The 15718-nt window shown below is 53.6% G+C and overlaps 2 protein-coding genes across 2 annotated transcripts; both read right to left on the minus strand.

The window, feature by feature from the left end:
• Positions 1–602: 602 nt before the first annotated feature.
• On the minus strand, positions 603–4358 carry LOC308357215 (CMRF35-like molecule 6; the record flags this gene model as incomplete). Its single annotated transcript, XM_080826680.1, has 5 exons — positions 603–687; positions 1217–1270; positions 1833–1911; positions 3454–3789; positions 4298–4358. 5 exons carry the CDS (start codon positions 4356–4358, stop codon positions 603–605), a joined length of 615 nt encoding a protein of 204 aa, XP_080682806.1.
• Positions 4359–9590: 5232 nt separating this feature from the next.
• Positions 9591–15490, minus strand: LOC308357687 (protein CD300H-like). The gene is made up of 4 exons (XM_080827410.1): positions 15075–15490; positions 14227–14562; positions 12490–12613; positions 9591–9900 (listed from the first exon to the last, which is right to left on the minus strand). The coding sequence occupies exons 1-4, from the start codon at positions 15133–15135 to the stop codon at positions 9642–9644; spliced, it is 780 nt and encodes a 259-aa protein (XP_080683536.1). The 5' UTR covers positions 15136–15490; the 3' UTR covers positions 9591–9641.
• Between the last annotated feature and the right edge of the window lie 228 nt (positions 15491–15718).

Consider the following 15718-nt stretch of genomic DNA (forward strand, 5'->3'; position numbering starts at 1 on the left):
GGTCATGATCCCAGGGTCCTGGGATCGAGTCCCACATTGGGCTCCCTGCTCAGCAGGAAGCCTGCTTCTCTCTCTCCCACTCCCCCTGCTTATGTTCCCTCTCTTGTTGTGTCTCTCTGTCAAATAAATAAGATCTTTTTAAAAAAAAAAAAGTAAACTTGGGGACTGCTAAAAAATATAAGTATATAGATTGAAAATATATATGCATATATATGGCAAACCCATGAAGAAAACAAGGAGAACATGAATGTAAGATTCATACTTGGTTTCCTCAGAGGACAGCTTGGGACTTCAGAAATCGTAATTACTTGAGCTGTGAGGTGGGCACCCAAGGGTTGAAGAGTATTTGGGCTTTAAGGAGTATGCATTTATTGGGAACACTCTTTGTGTCTATGAAAGATTGCAAGGGAGTTACAAAAAAGTTTGCAGAGTATTCTGAATGAAATAAGGACGGTGGCTGCATGTGTTGGTCAGAAGGCCATTCCCATCCATCAGATGGGCTGTGTTGCTGGGCAGGTCATCAAAGGGCAATTGGTGTTACTGATTTTAGTTATTGGCTGATGCCGCCTCCCCACCCCAGATCCCCTCTGAGGCCTGTTCCCTCAGAGGACAGCACTGAGCATGCTCAGGACCAGGGGCACCTCCAGGAAGACCAGGAGCCGGAAGTAGATTCTGCTGAGCAGGGACCTGTGGGGGACAGTGACAGGCAGTGAGCCACGTCCTTGGGGAGATGCCCTGGTACCCTCCACTTTCCTTCTGTCCCTGTGCCCATGTCCTGAGGCTACAATAGTCCACACAGAGATCAGGCCCAGGTGGGTGCATGGGCGGGACAGTCCCACATAACAGATACTCCCATGACCCTCAGGCTAACAATTGCCCTTGAGACAGGACTTTGAACATGGAGAGGGCCTGGCTATTGGAGTGACATAAGGGAGATCGCAGGGAGCAGGTGGGACCTTAGATAGAACCTAGGAAAAGGGTTCTATCTAAGCCCTCCCCATTGGGCCTTATCCTATCTGTGGACTAGAAATCAGCACTAGTTTACTTGTCTAATGTCTGCTCTCCCATAACCAGTATTTCCCATGAGGGACTGGAAGGGACTGGAGGGACTGTTTTGCTTTAGTCCTAGGGTCCATCTGGCACCTGTGTGGTGCCTCCTAACCTTACCCTTGAGATTCAGTGATTAACGATGGAGGGAATGAATGACCCCACTCACCTTTTCTCTCCCTTAGAAGCCTGGTCTTCAATAGGATGACTCCTAGGTGAGGGCCTGTGGGGTGGAGAGCAGGGGAGAGACTGCAGGGGCCCCAAAGAACACCAGGCCTGCGCCGGGACATGAAGGCCCCCTTTGCACAACACTGGCACTTGTCTTCCCTGTCCCCAGAGCCCAATTTCTGCAGATACCTGAGCGCCAGCTCCCCCAGTCCTACAGGTCTCCAGGGAAATGTCCTCTCACCGGCCAGGACTCCCTGATCTTTGTGTATTGAAGAGCAATCCTGCCTCCCATCACTCCCCACACATGCTCTCCCCCACCCATCTGTCCTTGTTCCCCCAAGCACTCATCATGAGCTGGCATTTCCTCTTTTGATGAATGTGTTGACTTCTTCAACGTGTGAATTTCCCAACTTTTGTCAGAGCCAGACTGTGTCTTGGTGGCTCAGGGCTATATCCCTAGAAGAGGGTCTGGTACATGGTAGGACTTCCACAGTTAGGTGAGGAATTGGTACATAAGTATGGGACTGAGGCCACGACAGTCACACCCACACACCTCAGCCCCCTGTGTTCCCCAGATATCACCAGCTGTCAAAGGTCTCCAGCTGCTAGCCCCTTACCCAGGATGTTGGCTGGAACTGGGGGACTCCTGCGAGGTCGTGGTCTTCTGTTTGGGGTCTGGCAGGGTCGACTGAAGACCTGGGATTGATGAGGGAGGAGAAGGCAGGCTGAGGAGAAGCCAAAGCTGACACCCACAGCCCCACCCCCCATACTCCTGGGTGGGACAGGTGACACTCCTCCAGGAACTCCCCAGCTATCTTCATGGCAACGCCTTCCTAGAGGGAAAAAGAACCCTAACACTGACAATGGCAAGGCCTCCAGTATCCTGTGAGTCTTCTTTAACACATGAAAAGCCTTCTGAAACCTCCCTTTTCCTCACCTCCCCAAACTTCCAAGTATACAATCAGCCATCCCTCACAAGCCCAGGCAACAGCACTTTCTGCCCTGGGGTCCCGTCCCTGAACTTTAATGAAACCACCATTTTGCACCAAAGATGTCTCAAGGATTCTTTCTTGGTTGTAAGCTCTGGACCCCACCCCACCAAACCTCACCCATATTCCAAAACCACATCAAGGGTGCTGGAGGGCCTCACAGAGCCAGGGGTTGCAGTGCTGGCTGGGGGGGAAGCACATGTCAGTCCTGCAGTCCTCCCCTGGGCTCTCCCACTCTCTGTCAGCTGTGTGGCTCCGACTCACATAGCCGTGGCCACTCAGGCCATCTGGACAGGTGTCCGGGCTCCACAACCTCCCACAGCCACACGCAGGCCTGCCTGGAACTCTGGCCTCCCCAGCCCCCTCTGCAGGTGCACCCTGGCCAGGTGGGCGATTTCAGAGGCAGAGCATCCTCCCAGCAGGGCATGGGACAGTGTGTGGAAGGAGCTCCGGGCTCTGGGCTCAGCCACCCCGCCCCTGGTTTCCCCTGGCAGAGGATGGGCTGAGCTTTCCTCTGTGGAGATTGATCCAGAGCTGGGGGTGGGGGCCATGTCCTCAGGCAGGGCTGATGTCTGGAGTGAGGATCATGAAACAGAATCCCTGTATCAGGGTCTGGGGCTCCTTCTTGGGCCCCTGTTGAGGCAGCTGCAGACCCCCAGCATCACAGCTGTGAGGCTGGTGCTCAGGAACCTTCCAAGACACAGTGATGTCCTATTAGAGCCCTGGGGTCCTGGGCAGCCAGTAAGGGAGAGGAGCCAAAGCCCTAGGGTCCCGTTCCCCATTGGGAGGACAGAGAGACATCCAAAAAGAGGCTCAGGACACTTTCAGCATGGACAGGACCCTTGTCAGGACAGGAAGGCAGACAGCTGTCCCCAGACTCAGGGCCATTCCCACTGCCCACCCTGGGAGAGCTTTAGGCATGACAGTGTGACAGTGCAGGGCACACTGAGACGCTTAGGTCAGCTAGAGGTGTGCATGTGCTTGTGTGAGTGTGCAGACAACACAATACCTGCACACACACTTAAACACGCAGACATATACACAGACCGAATGCACCACACACACACACACACACACACACACACACACACACACACACAGGCACACCCCCAGTGTCCTGTGTCACCCAACCCATCCTCACCCCGCTCTTCTATCCCATGTCCCACCACTTTCCTGACAGGGTCGGGGTGATCAGCCCAAGTCTCAGGCAGCTGGTGCTGGTGTCGGGGAAGGCGTATGCACAGCTCACCTGGGGTCACAGACAACGCAACTTGGAAGTTGAGGTCCAGCAAATATTCTGGGAGCAATGATGTATCGATCCCACACCGGTATGTTCCTGCATCACTTTCTGTGAGGTTCTCCAAGGTCACTGTGAAGGTCAGGTTTGCAGGACGGTCCCTGATGGACAAACGGTCCTTCCTCACTTCTATGTCTGCTTCTTTGGTCACCACAATATCCCCCAAGCATGGGCTTTTGCACCAGTACTTGGCATTCTCTCTGAATTCCTCTTCATACTGACACTGCACACTCAGGGTTCCCCCAACGGGGCCCGTCACGGAGGTGGGGCCACTCAGACACGAACAGCCTGGAAAACACAGCCAAGTGTAACCCTTCACCAGGTGGGCCCGGGTCAAGGGGATCAGAGGTCAAGGTGACCATTGAGTCCCTGAAGGGCCCTAGGGGTCTGGAGGAGGCCTTGGCAGGAGACAGGCCTTCCTGAGATCAGAAAGCAGATGTACCTTCCTCCCCATGGAGTGGACCAAGGTTTCCTTGGGGTGTGTGTATGTGTGTGTGTGTGTGTGTGTGAGATGCACTAAGACCTTGTTTCTGACTGTGACACTACAGTAATGGTGGTCACAGGAGCCCCTCCACTCAGGGCTGTTCTGTCCACTATACTGGACATGACTCACTTGCTTTATGCACTGAATCCTCCTGGTCACTGCTGAGGCAGTGCCGGCCGATCCGAGAATCTTCTCTGCTCTCCCTCCTCCCTCCCACGTCCTCCTCCTCTCCCCTGCCCCCCACCCCCATCCCCCCGTCTCCCTCCCTCCCACCCAGGGCAGACTTCCCTGCCCAGGCTCAGCCCCGCTCACCTGGGACCTGCAGAAGGAGCAGTGCTGCAGCCAGCCACGGCCTCCCGTCCCCTGGGGTCATGTCTGCAGCACAGACGTCACCCACAGAAATGCCAGGCTCCTGAGGGGGGCAATTTCAAGTCTCTCACAGAGGGTCCTCTCTGCAGGGCCCACTTCTGCTTTCTGAGACCTCTTTGCTTCCTCGTCCTGCCCGTGTTTGGTCTCAAAATCTTCTTCCACGTTGACTCAAGGAGGTTGGGGTGCAGGAAGCTGGGGACAGAAGCAGCGAGGGCGGAGGCAGAGTCCTGGACCTGGTGCCCGAATCCACTCAATCCCGATGACAAGACAGTTCCTGGTCCAGGAGTGGACTGGGATTTCTGTCCCCTTTCGCAGCCAATATCTGCTCCTATCACTGTCCACACTCGCCCCACAAATAGAGCAACACGGGAGCATTTCCTGCTCAGTGGAATGTACGCAACCCTGTGACGTGTCACTTCCTTCTGGTCAGGATGGACCATGTCCGGGGTGGAGCCCCCAGCAGCCCATCTTCTCAGGCATCCGTGGTGACCACAGTGGTGTTAGGACCCCCCAACCTGCAGCTCTGAGCACCCACAGTCGCCGTGAGACCCTTGATCTCCTCTGGCCACGCAAATTGACACTGTGACCTCTGATGCTTTCAAAGGTTCCATTTGGGTTCTGGGTTCCAAACCAGGGTACTAATTCCCCAGGTGTGCTTCCCCCCCGTGTGTTTCTCTGTTCTCAAGACACGGACATGGAACAGCCATCACCAATCCCACGTGCATCTCATTTTGACTCCTTCTTGTTTGGAATGTCCACTCTACTGTGACTCTCAGGGCAGAGGACTGACAATGGACAAGAGGGTCCAGAGATTGAAGGATCTGATGGGACGTTGGGGACATGTGAAGCTGAGACTGGGCTTCTCCTCTCCATCCAGTGGCAAGAGGAGCCATTGTGTAAGAAGAGGGTGGTCTGCCAAAGCACTGGCTGCCCGTGTCCATTTTGGGTTTACATGGTGGCCGGGGGCTTCTTCCAAGAGCAGAATTGGGGGATAGTCCATGCCAGGAGGTGGGGAGGTGGGTCTGTCCTCAGAGTGGCTTGTTCTCGTGACATGATGGGTTTGGGGTGAGTTTACTCTGGAAATGGTAGGGAGGTGGGTCACAGAGCAGGGCCTGACATCTTGCCTGGGTTATGCCAACTCCTCAAACTTGACATGCACAACCAGGTCAATCAATTTCCCCCTAAACACTCTCTGTCCAGATCTGTCCTCCTCCACACTATCTCTTCCTGATCTAAGGCCACAGCATTCCCAGAGTTATTGCAACCAGACCCTGCCATCCAGAATTCCTCTCTCTGCCCCTCCCCATTATTATTTCTTCTAGCATCTCCACCTGCCCATATCCTCTCTTCCTCCTGACATTACAGCAATCATCTCTCCTCTCAGTGTAATAGTGCCATCCCTGTTCCTCCCAGTCCCCTCGAGTTTTGTCCTCCCTCTGTTCCACTCACCAGCAAGAGAGCTCTTCAACAAAACTCAAAAGTAGCCAGTACACCCTTGGTCCCAAGTCCTTCAGATGAAACCCCCTCTCTGTGCTTGGCTTACATGGTCTGAGTGGCCCAGCCACTCCTGGGTTCTGCATTTCTATGTGCTCCCCCACCACAATGTGCTCCATGTTCTATCCACTGTGCCCACCCTTCCCCAGGGCCTTAGCACCTGCTTGTCCCTCTCCTTGGATCCTCTGCCCACCTCTTCTCACTGCTTCTTCCTTCTTACTCTTTATATTGTACCTTGGATGTACTCCTTTAGAAAGGCCTCTTCGATCACTCTTCCTAGGGTCACCCTGTTGTCTCAATCACCAACCCCTGTTTATTTCCTGCATAGTTCACTGAATCTTGTCATATGTTTACTTTTGGTGGTCTCTGTGCATCTCCACCACTAAGATAGAGCTCATATCATAGCAGCATTCTGGGTCTGCTTCATTCATCACATAACAAGTCAGTAGCCAACTGCACTTTGCGACCAATAGTCGCCTTCTGATAACTGTTCATAGAACGAGTGAATGAGTGATGGAGTCAATGAATAAACACAAAATTGGCTGCAGACATGGCCCTAGACAACTATGGTCCAATGAGATGTGGTATCTATGGTGGTCTAACAAGTTCCCCCTGAAGTTAGTGGCTGAAAACAATTAATATTTATTATCTCACACTTGCTGAGAGTCGCAAATCTGAGAGTGGCTTATCTGGGTGGTTGTGGCTCAGCATGTCTCTTTCACAACGTTGTGGTCAAGATGTCGACCAGACTATACTAATTGGTCTAGGAAAATGATTCCTGAATCACAAAGTTAATTTACTTGTGTTTAGTTCGAATAAGACACATATAGAAATAGTAGAATGAAGATTTAAGTCAGGGCAGCCCAGTGATTGTATTGATAATTCAGTTTAGACAATATGTTAAAGACAACAATTGAGGCTGCTAACAGGAGGCCAGGAGAGAGCCAAAGGGCAGGCTTCTCTCCTTGCACTGCAAGATGGACCCTCCCACCCCAACCTCCTGCCCATTTCTGCCCATCTTCTTGGTCCTGGCACCATGTCTCCTCGTTTCCCATCCCCTCAGCCACCTTTCCTTAGACCTTGTTGGCACGGATCCCAGGGAGTCCTTGAAAGAGCTGCTTCCCTCACTCCTGGGCAATAAGAGGAAGTATCGCCAGATGTCACCATACCAAGTTCCATGTCAGCTGGCTGTGGTCAGGAGGGGGCACTGGGTCTATCGAACTCTTCCAGGAAGTACAAATTCCAGAAGAGCCATGGGGCACTGCTTCTCAATTAAGCTGAAGTGCTGGGCTAGAGTCCGAGGTGTCCTGTCTTTCTGCCTGGTTCTGTACCCTCCCCTGGGCACAGGTGGTGAGGGTCCTGACTTATTCTCTTCTGATCTACTCTTTGGGCTCCGGGCCCCTGCTTGCATCTCGAGCTCTGGACTGTGAATGTCTGGGTCCACCTCTAGTTGAGCGCAAGGGAGACAGAGCTCAGGCTGGTGAGCAGGATGGGGCTTGGGGAGGGAAGCAGGCTGTAGGGCTGAGCCGGAGGAGGAAAGGTCATCTAGGTCAACTAGACCCAGGATACAGTGGGTCTAGTTCTAACCCCTGGGGTGGCCAGGATCAGAGTATTTGAATCATCCCAGCAGACCTAGCAGCTGAGAAGCAATCCTGTTAGAGAATTCTTTTTAAGTCCTTGAAGAAGGGGCTGCCCAGAAGTTTGGGAAATGGTCACTATCTCCATCTTTTGGTGGCTTGAAGAACAGCCACGAGTGTGCTCTGGGTGTTACCTTTATTCTCATCCTGGAGGCTGGGGAATAGAAATGCCTTTTGTGCAAAACATAAGAGACTCTTGAGCATAGGAAACAAACTGAGGTTTGCTGAACGAGGTGGATTGGGGGGATGGGGTAACTGGGTGGTGGACATTACGGAGGGCACGTGATGTAATGAGCCCTGGGTGTGATGTAAGACTGATGACTCACTAACTCCTACCTCTGAAACTAGGAATATAATATATGTTAATTAATTGAATTTCAGTTAAAAAACTAAAAAAAAGAAATGTCTTTTGTTTTCGAGTATCAAGGCCTGTCATGATCCCTCCAGATCCCTCCAGACAGAGGACCAGAGCTCATGGAAATTTTGGAGCCAAATGGAAGAAGGATATTTGGTATTCAGTCAGTTAGATGAGAGCTCGGGTTTAGAGAGAATTGCCTTCTATTTATATAAATTTTCTTTGATTTCCAACATCAGCATTATGTCATTTTGGGCATCCATATTCAGGACATATTTGGTTATGCTTATACCTAAGCATCTCATTTTCTTTGGAGTAAGTGTAAATGGAATGCATTTTTAATCAGGTTTCCATATGTTCACTTGTTCGTATATGGACATGTGATTGACTGATGTGTGTTCATCTTGTATCGCATGACCTGATGAACTCACCTCTTAGTTCTATGAGGTGTGGTAGATTGCTTGAGATTGTCTACATAGACAATTATGTCATCTGCAAACAGGGTCAGCTTTATTCTTCTTCTCCATTCTCTATGCCCTCATTTCTTTATCTGACCTACTGCAATGGCCAGAATTTCCATGGCTAAGTTGACTACATGGTGAGAGGGGGCATCTCGGCCTTGCTCAGGATCTTACAGGGAAAACTCAGTTTTTGATCACTAACTATAATGTTAGCTGTATTTTTCTTTTAGCTGATCCTCATCAAGTCGAGGAAATTCCTTCTTATTCCTTCTTAAAACTAAGAAATTTCTTCTTAAAAGTACTCTTATTTTTATGAGTTTCTTTTTGATCTTGAGTGGGTATTTGAGTTTGTCCTATGCTTTCCCAGTGTCATTTGATATGATCCTATGATTTTTTCCTCCTTACTTTGGTATCGTGGACTACAGTGATTCACTTTTCGAAGCTGAACCAGCCCTCTCTACCTGGAACAAATCTCACTCCGTCAGGGTGCATAATTCTTTGCTGGGTTCCATCTGCTTGCCTTGCCTATCCATCTACCTGACCCTCAGATTCCTGCCCACTGGCCTCTCAGGACCCTCCCCTGGCCTGAGCTTTGCCTTTGTTCAGACCTTCTGCCGTCCCTCCCTCAACTGCCTGAGGCTCTCACCCAACAGGAGACGAATCGTGAGAGAATATGGACTCTGGGAAACAAACCAAGGGTTTTCGAGGGGATGTGGGTGGGGGAATGGAGTAGCTGGGTGATGGGTATTACCGAGGGCACGTGTTGTGATGAGCACTGGGTGCTCCATGCAACTAATGAACCACTGAGCACTACATCGAAAACTAATGATGTCCTCTACAGTGGTTAACTGAACATAATAACAATAATAATAATAATAATCAAAGAGTCCACTCCTGTCCTCTGTCACCCCATTCGTTGAACTCTCATCCATTCCTCTTCATGACACTTCTACTTATAAACCAATGTTCTTTACTTAGTTTTCAAAACCACCCCTTAGAATAGAAAGGCCCTGTTTTGTTGACTGCTTTCTTCCCAGCACCTAGAAACAAGCCTGGTGCTACACAGGTCTTGGTGAATATTTGGTGAGTGGTTGTAGAAAGGAAGGAATGTTGCGTTGAGAGCCTGCACTGGGGGTTCTCAGGAGGACAAGGTCATTGCCAAGCAGGCCTTCCCTCAGCTCGGGCTCTCTGGTCACCTGGGCTGTGCTCGGTGTTCTCTGCTAGCAAGCTAGGAGTCCTAGGGCGTCCCTCCCCCATTCTCCCCAGCAAAAACCCACACACATCGACCTGTGGGTGTGATGGATCTCATTGCTTCATTCAAGTATTGAATGACTTGTTTGTTACCAGTTTTTGGCAATAAGGGGAGAGGAGACAGGTCTGGGGCCAGAAGTTCTTCCTCTCCTAGTCTGAGTGGTGGTGTCTCTGGGCAGGATATCGATGGGCAAGGAGGGCTGCAGGTTGTCTTCATCAGGCTGACGCTGGTGCCCACAAATTGCCCACTGAGGCCTGTTGACCCAGAGCACGGCACTGAGCATCATCAGAAACAGGGGCACCTTCAGCAGAATGAGGAGCAGGAAGTGGACGCTGCCGAGCAGGGACCTGTGGGAGGGACACGGTGACTGGCCGGAGTTTCCTCCTGGACAGGAGCCCACGCTCTGCCCCCACCTGCCTTCGTGCTCAGGTCCTGTGGCCTCAGAAATCAATCTCAGCCTCAAAGCTGGATGGCCCTGCACCGAGGGCCCCAGTCTCCTGTCCTCCAGTCAAGACTTGACCCTGAGCATCAGGACACAGCAGACACATGAGGATGTGGTGGTGAGGAATGGAGAGAACGGGAGAGAGGGGACCCAGGAGGCTCTGGCTCCCAGAAACAGCTCTCTGAACCCACAACCCTCAACACTCACTTGCTCCTGCGGGGGCAGATTTTGAGGGTGAAGTGCTCCCTTATGAAAGCTCTCCTCTCTCAACCTAGTCTGGACTCAGCTTCAATATGATCGCGGGAGAAGCTCTTCTACTGAAACTGCTCAACAACATCCATCAGCGTCCAGGAGTGACCACCCCAAGCTCAGCTCATGGCCAGTCCCTCCCCTGGGGGCCCCAGTAACTGTCCCCACGCCAGCTCCTCACAAGTGCTGTGTCCCCTCCCCACACGGGACCTTTCTAGAAGCTCTCCACCTCGCCAGCCCCTCGCCTGGCTCTCAGCCTGTGGTTTGGCTGATGTCCTCTCCAAGGTCACACTGGGACCCTCTTGCACACCCGCTTGGCACCCCGGCTCATATCCTCTTTGCCCACTTGAACTCCAGGTGGCTGTGGACAGTCTTGGACCGGCCAGTGGGTCCCCCACTCCGGTTCCCTCACCTCTTTGCCTGAGGACTCTCTTTAGCTATAGGAGAGCTCGGCTCGCTGAGCAGAACAGGCCAGAAATGGCACAGAATCCATGTCCCCAGGAGGGACCCTCTGCCTGCCATACTCTTTCTCCAGATGAGGGGCCTTCCCTCATCACTCTGTGAGAATATAGGAAGCCCCTCTGCCCGCAGTACTCTCGAGGTCAGGGGACTCCCCTCCCTTTCTGTGAGCAACAGGAAGCCCCAGCATCGTCCCCCCCGTGAGGACAGATGGATGTTGATCACTGCCTCAGCTTCCTCAGGGCTCGTGGCACAGCTCTGGGGTGCGTCCTACGCAGCACCTCCGAGGATACCCAGTGACGGAGCCCAGTTGCCCTGTGATAGCTCCTCCATCAAAGCACGCGTCGTTGGCTTTACCCACCTCCTTGTTCCCTCCCTGTGCTTCCTGGGATCATCATTCCATAACCTAATTGCACCTAAGTCCTTGTCTCCCCATCTGATTTGAGGACATCCAAACCCAAACAGGCTCTTTGTCACTTGTTTTCAGTGAATCTGGATTCCTTTCATCATGCCCACCGTCTTCCCGTGCACCCCATCTTCCTATCCATTAATGGCAGTTGGTGTTACTGGCTCTAACGAGCTGATGCCACCTGCCCCCGGATCCCCTCTGAGGCCTGTTCCCTCAGAGGACGGCACTGAGCATGCTCAGGACCAGGGGCACCTCCAGGAAGACCAGGAAGGAGAGGAAAGTAGATGTTGCTCAGTAGTGACCTGTGGGGGACATGGTGACAGGCAGTGTCATCAGGGAAATGCCCTAGTACCTTCCACTTTCCTTCTGTCCTGTGCCCTTATCCTGAGGCCACAATAGTCCACACAGAGATCAGGCCAGGTGGGTCCATGGCTGGGGCCACCCCATCATCAGACCACTTCTGCGACCCTCAGGCTAACATTGCCCTTGAGACAGGATGTGGACATGGAGAGGGCCTGGCTATGGAGTGACTAGAAGGAGACCCCAGGTAGTAGGCAGGACCTTAGATAGAACACAGAAAAGAGTTCTGTCTAATACCTCCCCATGGGCAGTGACCCTGTCTGTGGACTAGAAATCAGTGCTGGGTTGCTTGTCGAATGTCTGCTCTCCCATAACCAGTAGTTCCCATGAGGGACTGGAAGCGTTTGCTTTAGTCCCAGGGTCCATCTGGCACCTGTGTGGTCCCTCCAAACCTTAGCCTTGGGATTCAGTGGTTAATGATGGAGGGAATGAATGACCCCACTCACCTCTCCTCTCCCTCTGAGGCCTGGTCTTCAACAGGAAGACTCTTGGTCGGGAGCCTGGTGGGGTGGGGGAAGCAGGAGAGAGAGCACAGGGGCCCCCAGAGCACCCGATCTGGGCTGGGTCCTGAACGGCCCCTTTGCAAACACATTTGCACTTGTCTTCCCTGTCCCCGGAGCCCGATTTCTACAGATACCTCAGTGCCAGCTCCCCCAATCCTACAGGTCTCTGGGGAAATGTCCTCTCACGGTCAATGACTCCCTGATCATTGTATATTGAAGAGCAGTCCCACCCCCATCGCTCTCCCGCACGTGCTCTCCCTGACCCATCTGGTCTCAGGTTGGGTCGTCCAATGTGTGAATTTCCCAGCTTTTGTCAGAGCAGGACTGTGTCTCGGTGGCTCAGGGCTGTGTCCGTAGGAGAGGGCTTGGCACATGGTAGGACTTCCACAGTTAGGTGTGGAATTGGGAAATAAAGCAGGATGGAGGCCGAGACAGTCACACCCACACTCCTCAGCCCTCCGTGTTCTCCAGAAATCACCCAGGTGTCAAAGGTCTCCAGCTGCTCGCCCCTTACCCAGGACGCTGGCTGGAAGTGGAGGACTCCTTCCGTGTCACAGTGTCCCATGTGGGGGCTGGCAGGGTCCTGTGACGACCTGGAGCGCTGGGGGGCCTCACAGAGCTGGGGGTTGAAGTGCTGGCTGGGGAAGAAGCACATGTCAGTCCTGCAGTCCTCCCCTGGGCTCTCCCACTCTCTGTCAGCTGTGTGGCTCCGACTCACATAGTCCTGGTCACTCAGGCCATCTGAACAGGTGTCAGCCACACCCAGGTCTGCCTGGAACTCCGGCCTCCCCGGCCCCCTCTGCAGGTGCACCCTGGCCAGGTGGGCGATTTCAGAGGCAGAGCATCCTCCCAGCAGGGCATGGGACAGTGTGTGGAAGGAGCTCAGGGCTCTGGGCTCAGCCACCCTGCCCCTGGTTTCCCCTGGCAGAGGATGGGCTGAGCTTTTCTCTGTAGAGATTCATACAGAGCTGGGGCTGGGGGCCGTGTCCTCAGGCAGGGCTGATGTCTGGAGTGAGGATCATGAAACAGGGCGCTCCGCAGAGTCCCCACTGAATGATGGATCCTGGCACTCAGTGCACTCAGCCCCCCAACTCTCAGCCAGAACTCTGAACCTCGGTGGCCTCGGGATGGAAGGATAGACAGAAAGAAAGATCTAGTGACACAGACACACACCCAGGGCACCACACAGAAAGTTCCCTGTCCTGAGACCAACTGGACAATGGTCTTTCTCTTCCAGGCAGTGGTGTCCGAGGACAGTCAGCCACTCACTGTTAAATAGGAACCCACAAGGGGCCTGAGAGGGAAATCTCCTGTGTGAGAGAGAAAAAGAGTTACAAGAAGGACCACAGGGGAACCAGGGACATTGGATAAGAACAGAAGGTAAAAACCTAAACATTTAGAAGGATGAACTCCATGTGGTTCTCAGGAAACAAAAACAGGGCTCTAGTAAGGAAGAATTCTTTGCAGCACATGGAAATATGTTTGGGGCCATAGGACCTGAGATTTCATTTTTCTCCTTTGTCTGGCGGAGCTCTCAGGGTTTTTTTTTTCTAGGTTTCCTGGGACAAGTTGCCAGAGGATGTTGGGGAGGGGCAGGGTGGAGGGCCAGGGTGTTCCCCAAATGCTCACAGAAGCCCCACATCAGGGTCTGGGGCTCCTTCTTGGGTCCCTGTCGAGGCCAGGGCAGACCCCCAGGATCACAGCTGTGAGGCTGGTGCTCAGGAACCCACCAGGACACAGTGATGTCCTGTTAGAGCCCTGGGGTCCTGGGCAGCCAGTAAGGGAGAGGAGCCAGTGCCCTAAGGTCGTTCCCCATTGGGAGGACAGAGAGAGGTCCAGCTCAGGACACCTTCGGCGTGGACAGGACCCTTGGCAGGACAGGGAGGCAGTCAGTCATCCCCAGACTCAGGGCCATTCGCACTGCCCACCCTGGGAGAGCTTTAGGTGTGAGAGTGTGTCGGGGGGGCACATTGAGGTCAGCCAGAATTGTGCATGTGCTTGTATGAGTGTACAGACAACACAACGCCTGCACACAGACCTAGACACACATGAATATACACAGTGACACAACACGCATACACACATACATGGACACACACAGGCACATCCTTGGTGTCCTGTGTCACCCACTGCATCCTCCCCCCGCTCTTCTACCCCACGTCCTCCCACATTCCTGCTGGGGTCGGGGTGATCAGCCCATGTCTCAGGCAGCCCTGGTGCTAGTGTCGGGGGAGGGGTGTGCACAGCTCACCTGGGGTCACAGACAATACAACTTGGAAGGTGCGGTCGAACAAATACCCTGGTTTCCCTGAGAAATCGATCCCACACCGGTATGTCCCGGCATCATCCTCTGTGAGGCTCTCCAAGGTCACTGTGAAGGTGAGGTTTACAGGATGGTCCCTGATGGACACACGGCCCTTCCTCACTTCTCTGTCTGCCTCTCTGGTCTTTACCGTACTCCACACACACGGGCTTTTGCACCAGTACTTGGGAATCTCTTTGAATTCCTCCTCGTACTGACACTGCACGCTCACGGATCCCCCCACGGTGCCTGTCACGGAGGGGGGGCCATGCAGAGACCAACAACCTGGAAAACACAGCCGAGGGTGACCCTTCACCAGAGGGGCCTGGGACAAGGGGATCTGAGTTCAAGTTGACTGTTGAGTCCCTGAAGGGCCCTCGGGGTCTGGAGGAGGCCTTGGCAGGAGAGAGGCCTTTCCTGAGACCAGAGGGAACGGCTATAGCTCCCTACTTACAGCGTGGCACAAGGAGAGTGTGTCCTTGATGTGTGTGTGTGTGTGTGTGTGTGATGCACGGAGACGTCATTTCTGACTGTGACACTACAGTAGTGCTGGTCACTGGCCTCCCCTCTTGTCAGGGCCGCTCTTTCTGGCACAGTGGACACGACTCACCCGCTTATGCACTGAATCCTCCTGGTCACTGCTAGAGGAAGTGCTGGTCCATCTGAGAATCGTCTCTGCTCTCTGTCTTCCCTCCCACATCCTCCTCCTCCCCTTGGGCTGCCTCACACCCCTCTCCCCCTGTCTCCCTCCCTCCCACCCAGGACAGACTTCCCTGCCCAGGCTCAGCCCCGCTCACCTGGGACCTGCAGAAGGAGCAAGGCTGCAGCCAGCCACGGCCTCCCGTCCCCTGGGGTCATGTCTGCAGCACAGACGTCACCCACAGCAATGCCAGGCTCCTGACGGGGACAATTTCAGTCCTCCTCACAGAGCGTCCTCTCTGCAGGGCTCACTTCTGCTTTCTGGGGCCTCTACTTCCTCGTCCTGCCTGTGTTTGGTCTCACAATCTTCTTCCACGCTGACTCAAGCTGGATGGGTTGCAGGAAGCTGGGGGACAGAAGCAGCAAGGGCGGAGGCAGAGTCCTGGACCTGATGTCCCAGATCCACTCAATCCCGATGACAAGACAACTCCTGGTCCAGGACTGGATTAGGATTGCTGTCCCCTTCCACAGCCAACATCTGCTCCTCTCACTGTCCACACTCGCCCCATACAATGGAGCAACGCTATGAGCATTTCCTCAGGGGAATGTCCCCACCCCGATGACATGTCATTTCCTCGTGGTCAGGATGGACCACGTCCAGGGTGGAGCCCCTACACAGCCCACCATCTCAGGCATCCGCGGTGACCACAGTGGTGTTAGGACCGCCCAGCCTGCAGCTCCTAGCCCCCACAGTCCCCATGGGACCCCTGCTCTCCTTGGCCACACGAGTTGGAACTATGAC

This window comes from Martes martes, assembly GCF_963455335.1.
Source record: "Martes martes genome assembly, chromosome: 16".
NCBI lineage: Eukaryota > Metazoa > Chordata > Mammalia > Carnivora > Mustelidae > Martes > Martes martes.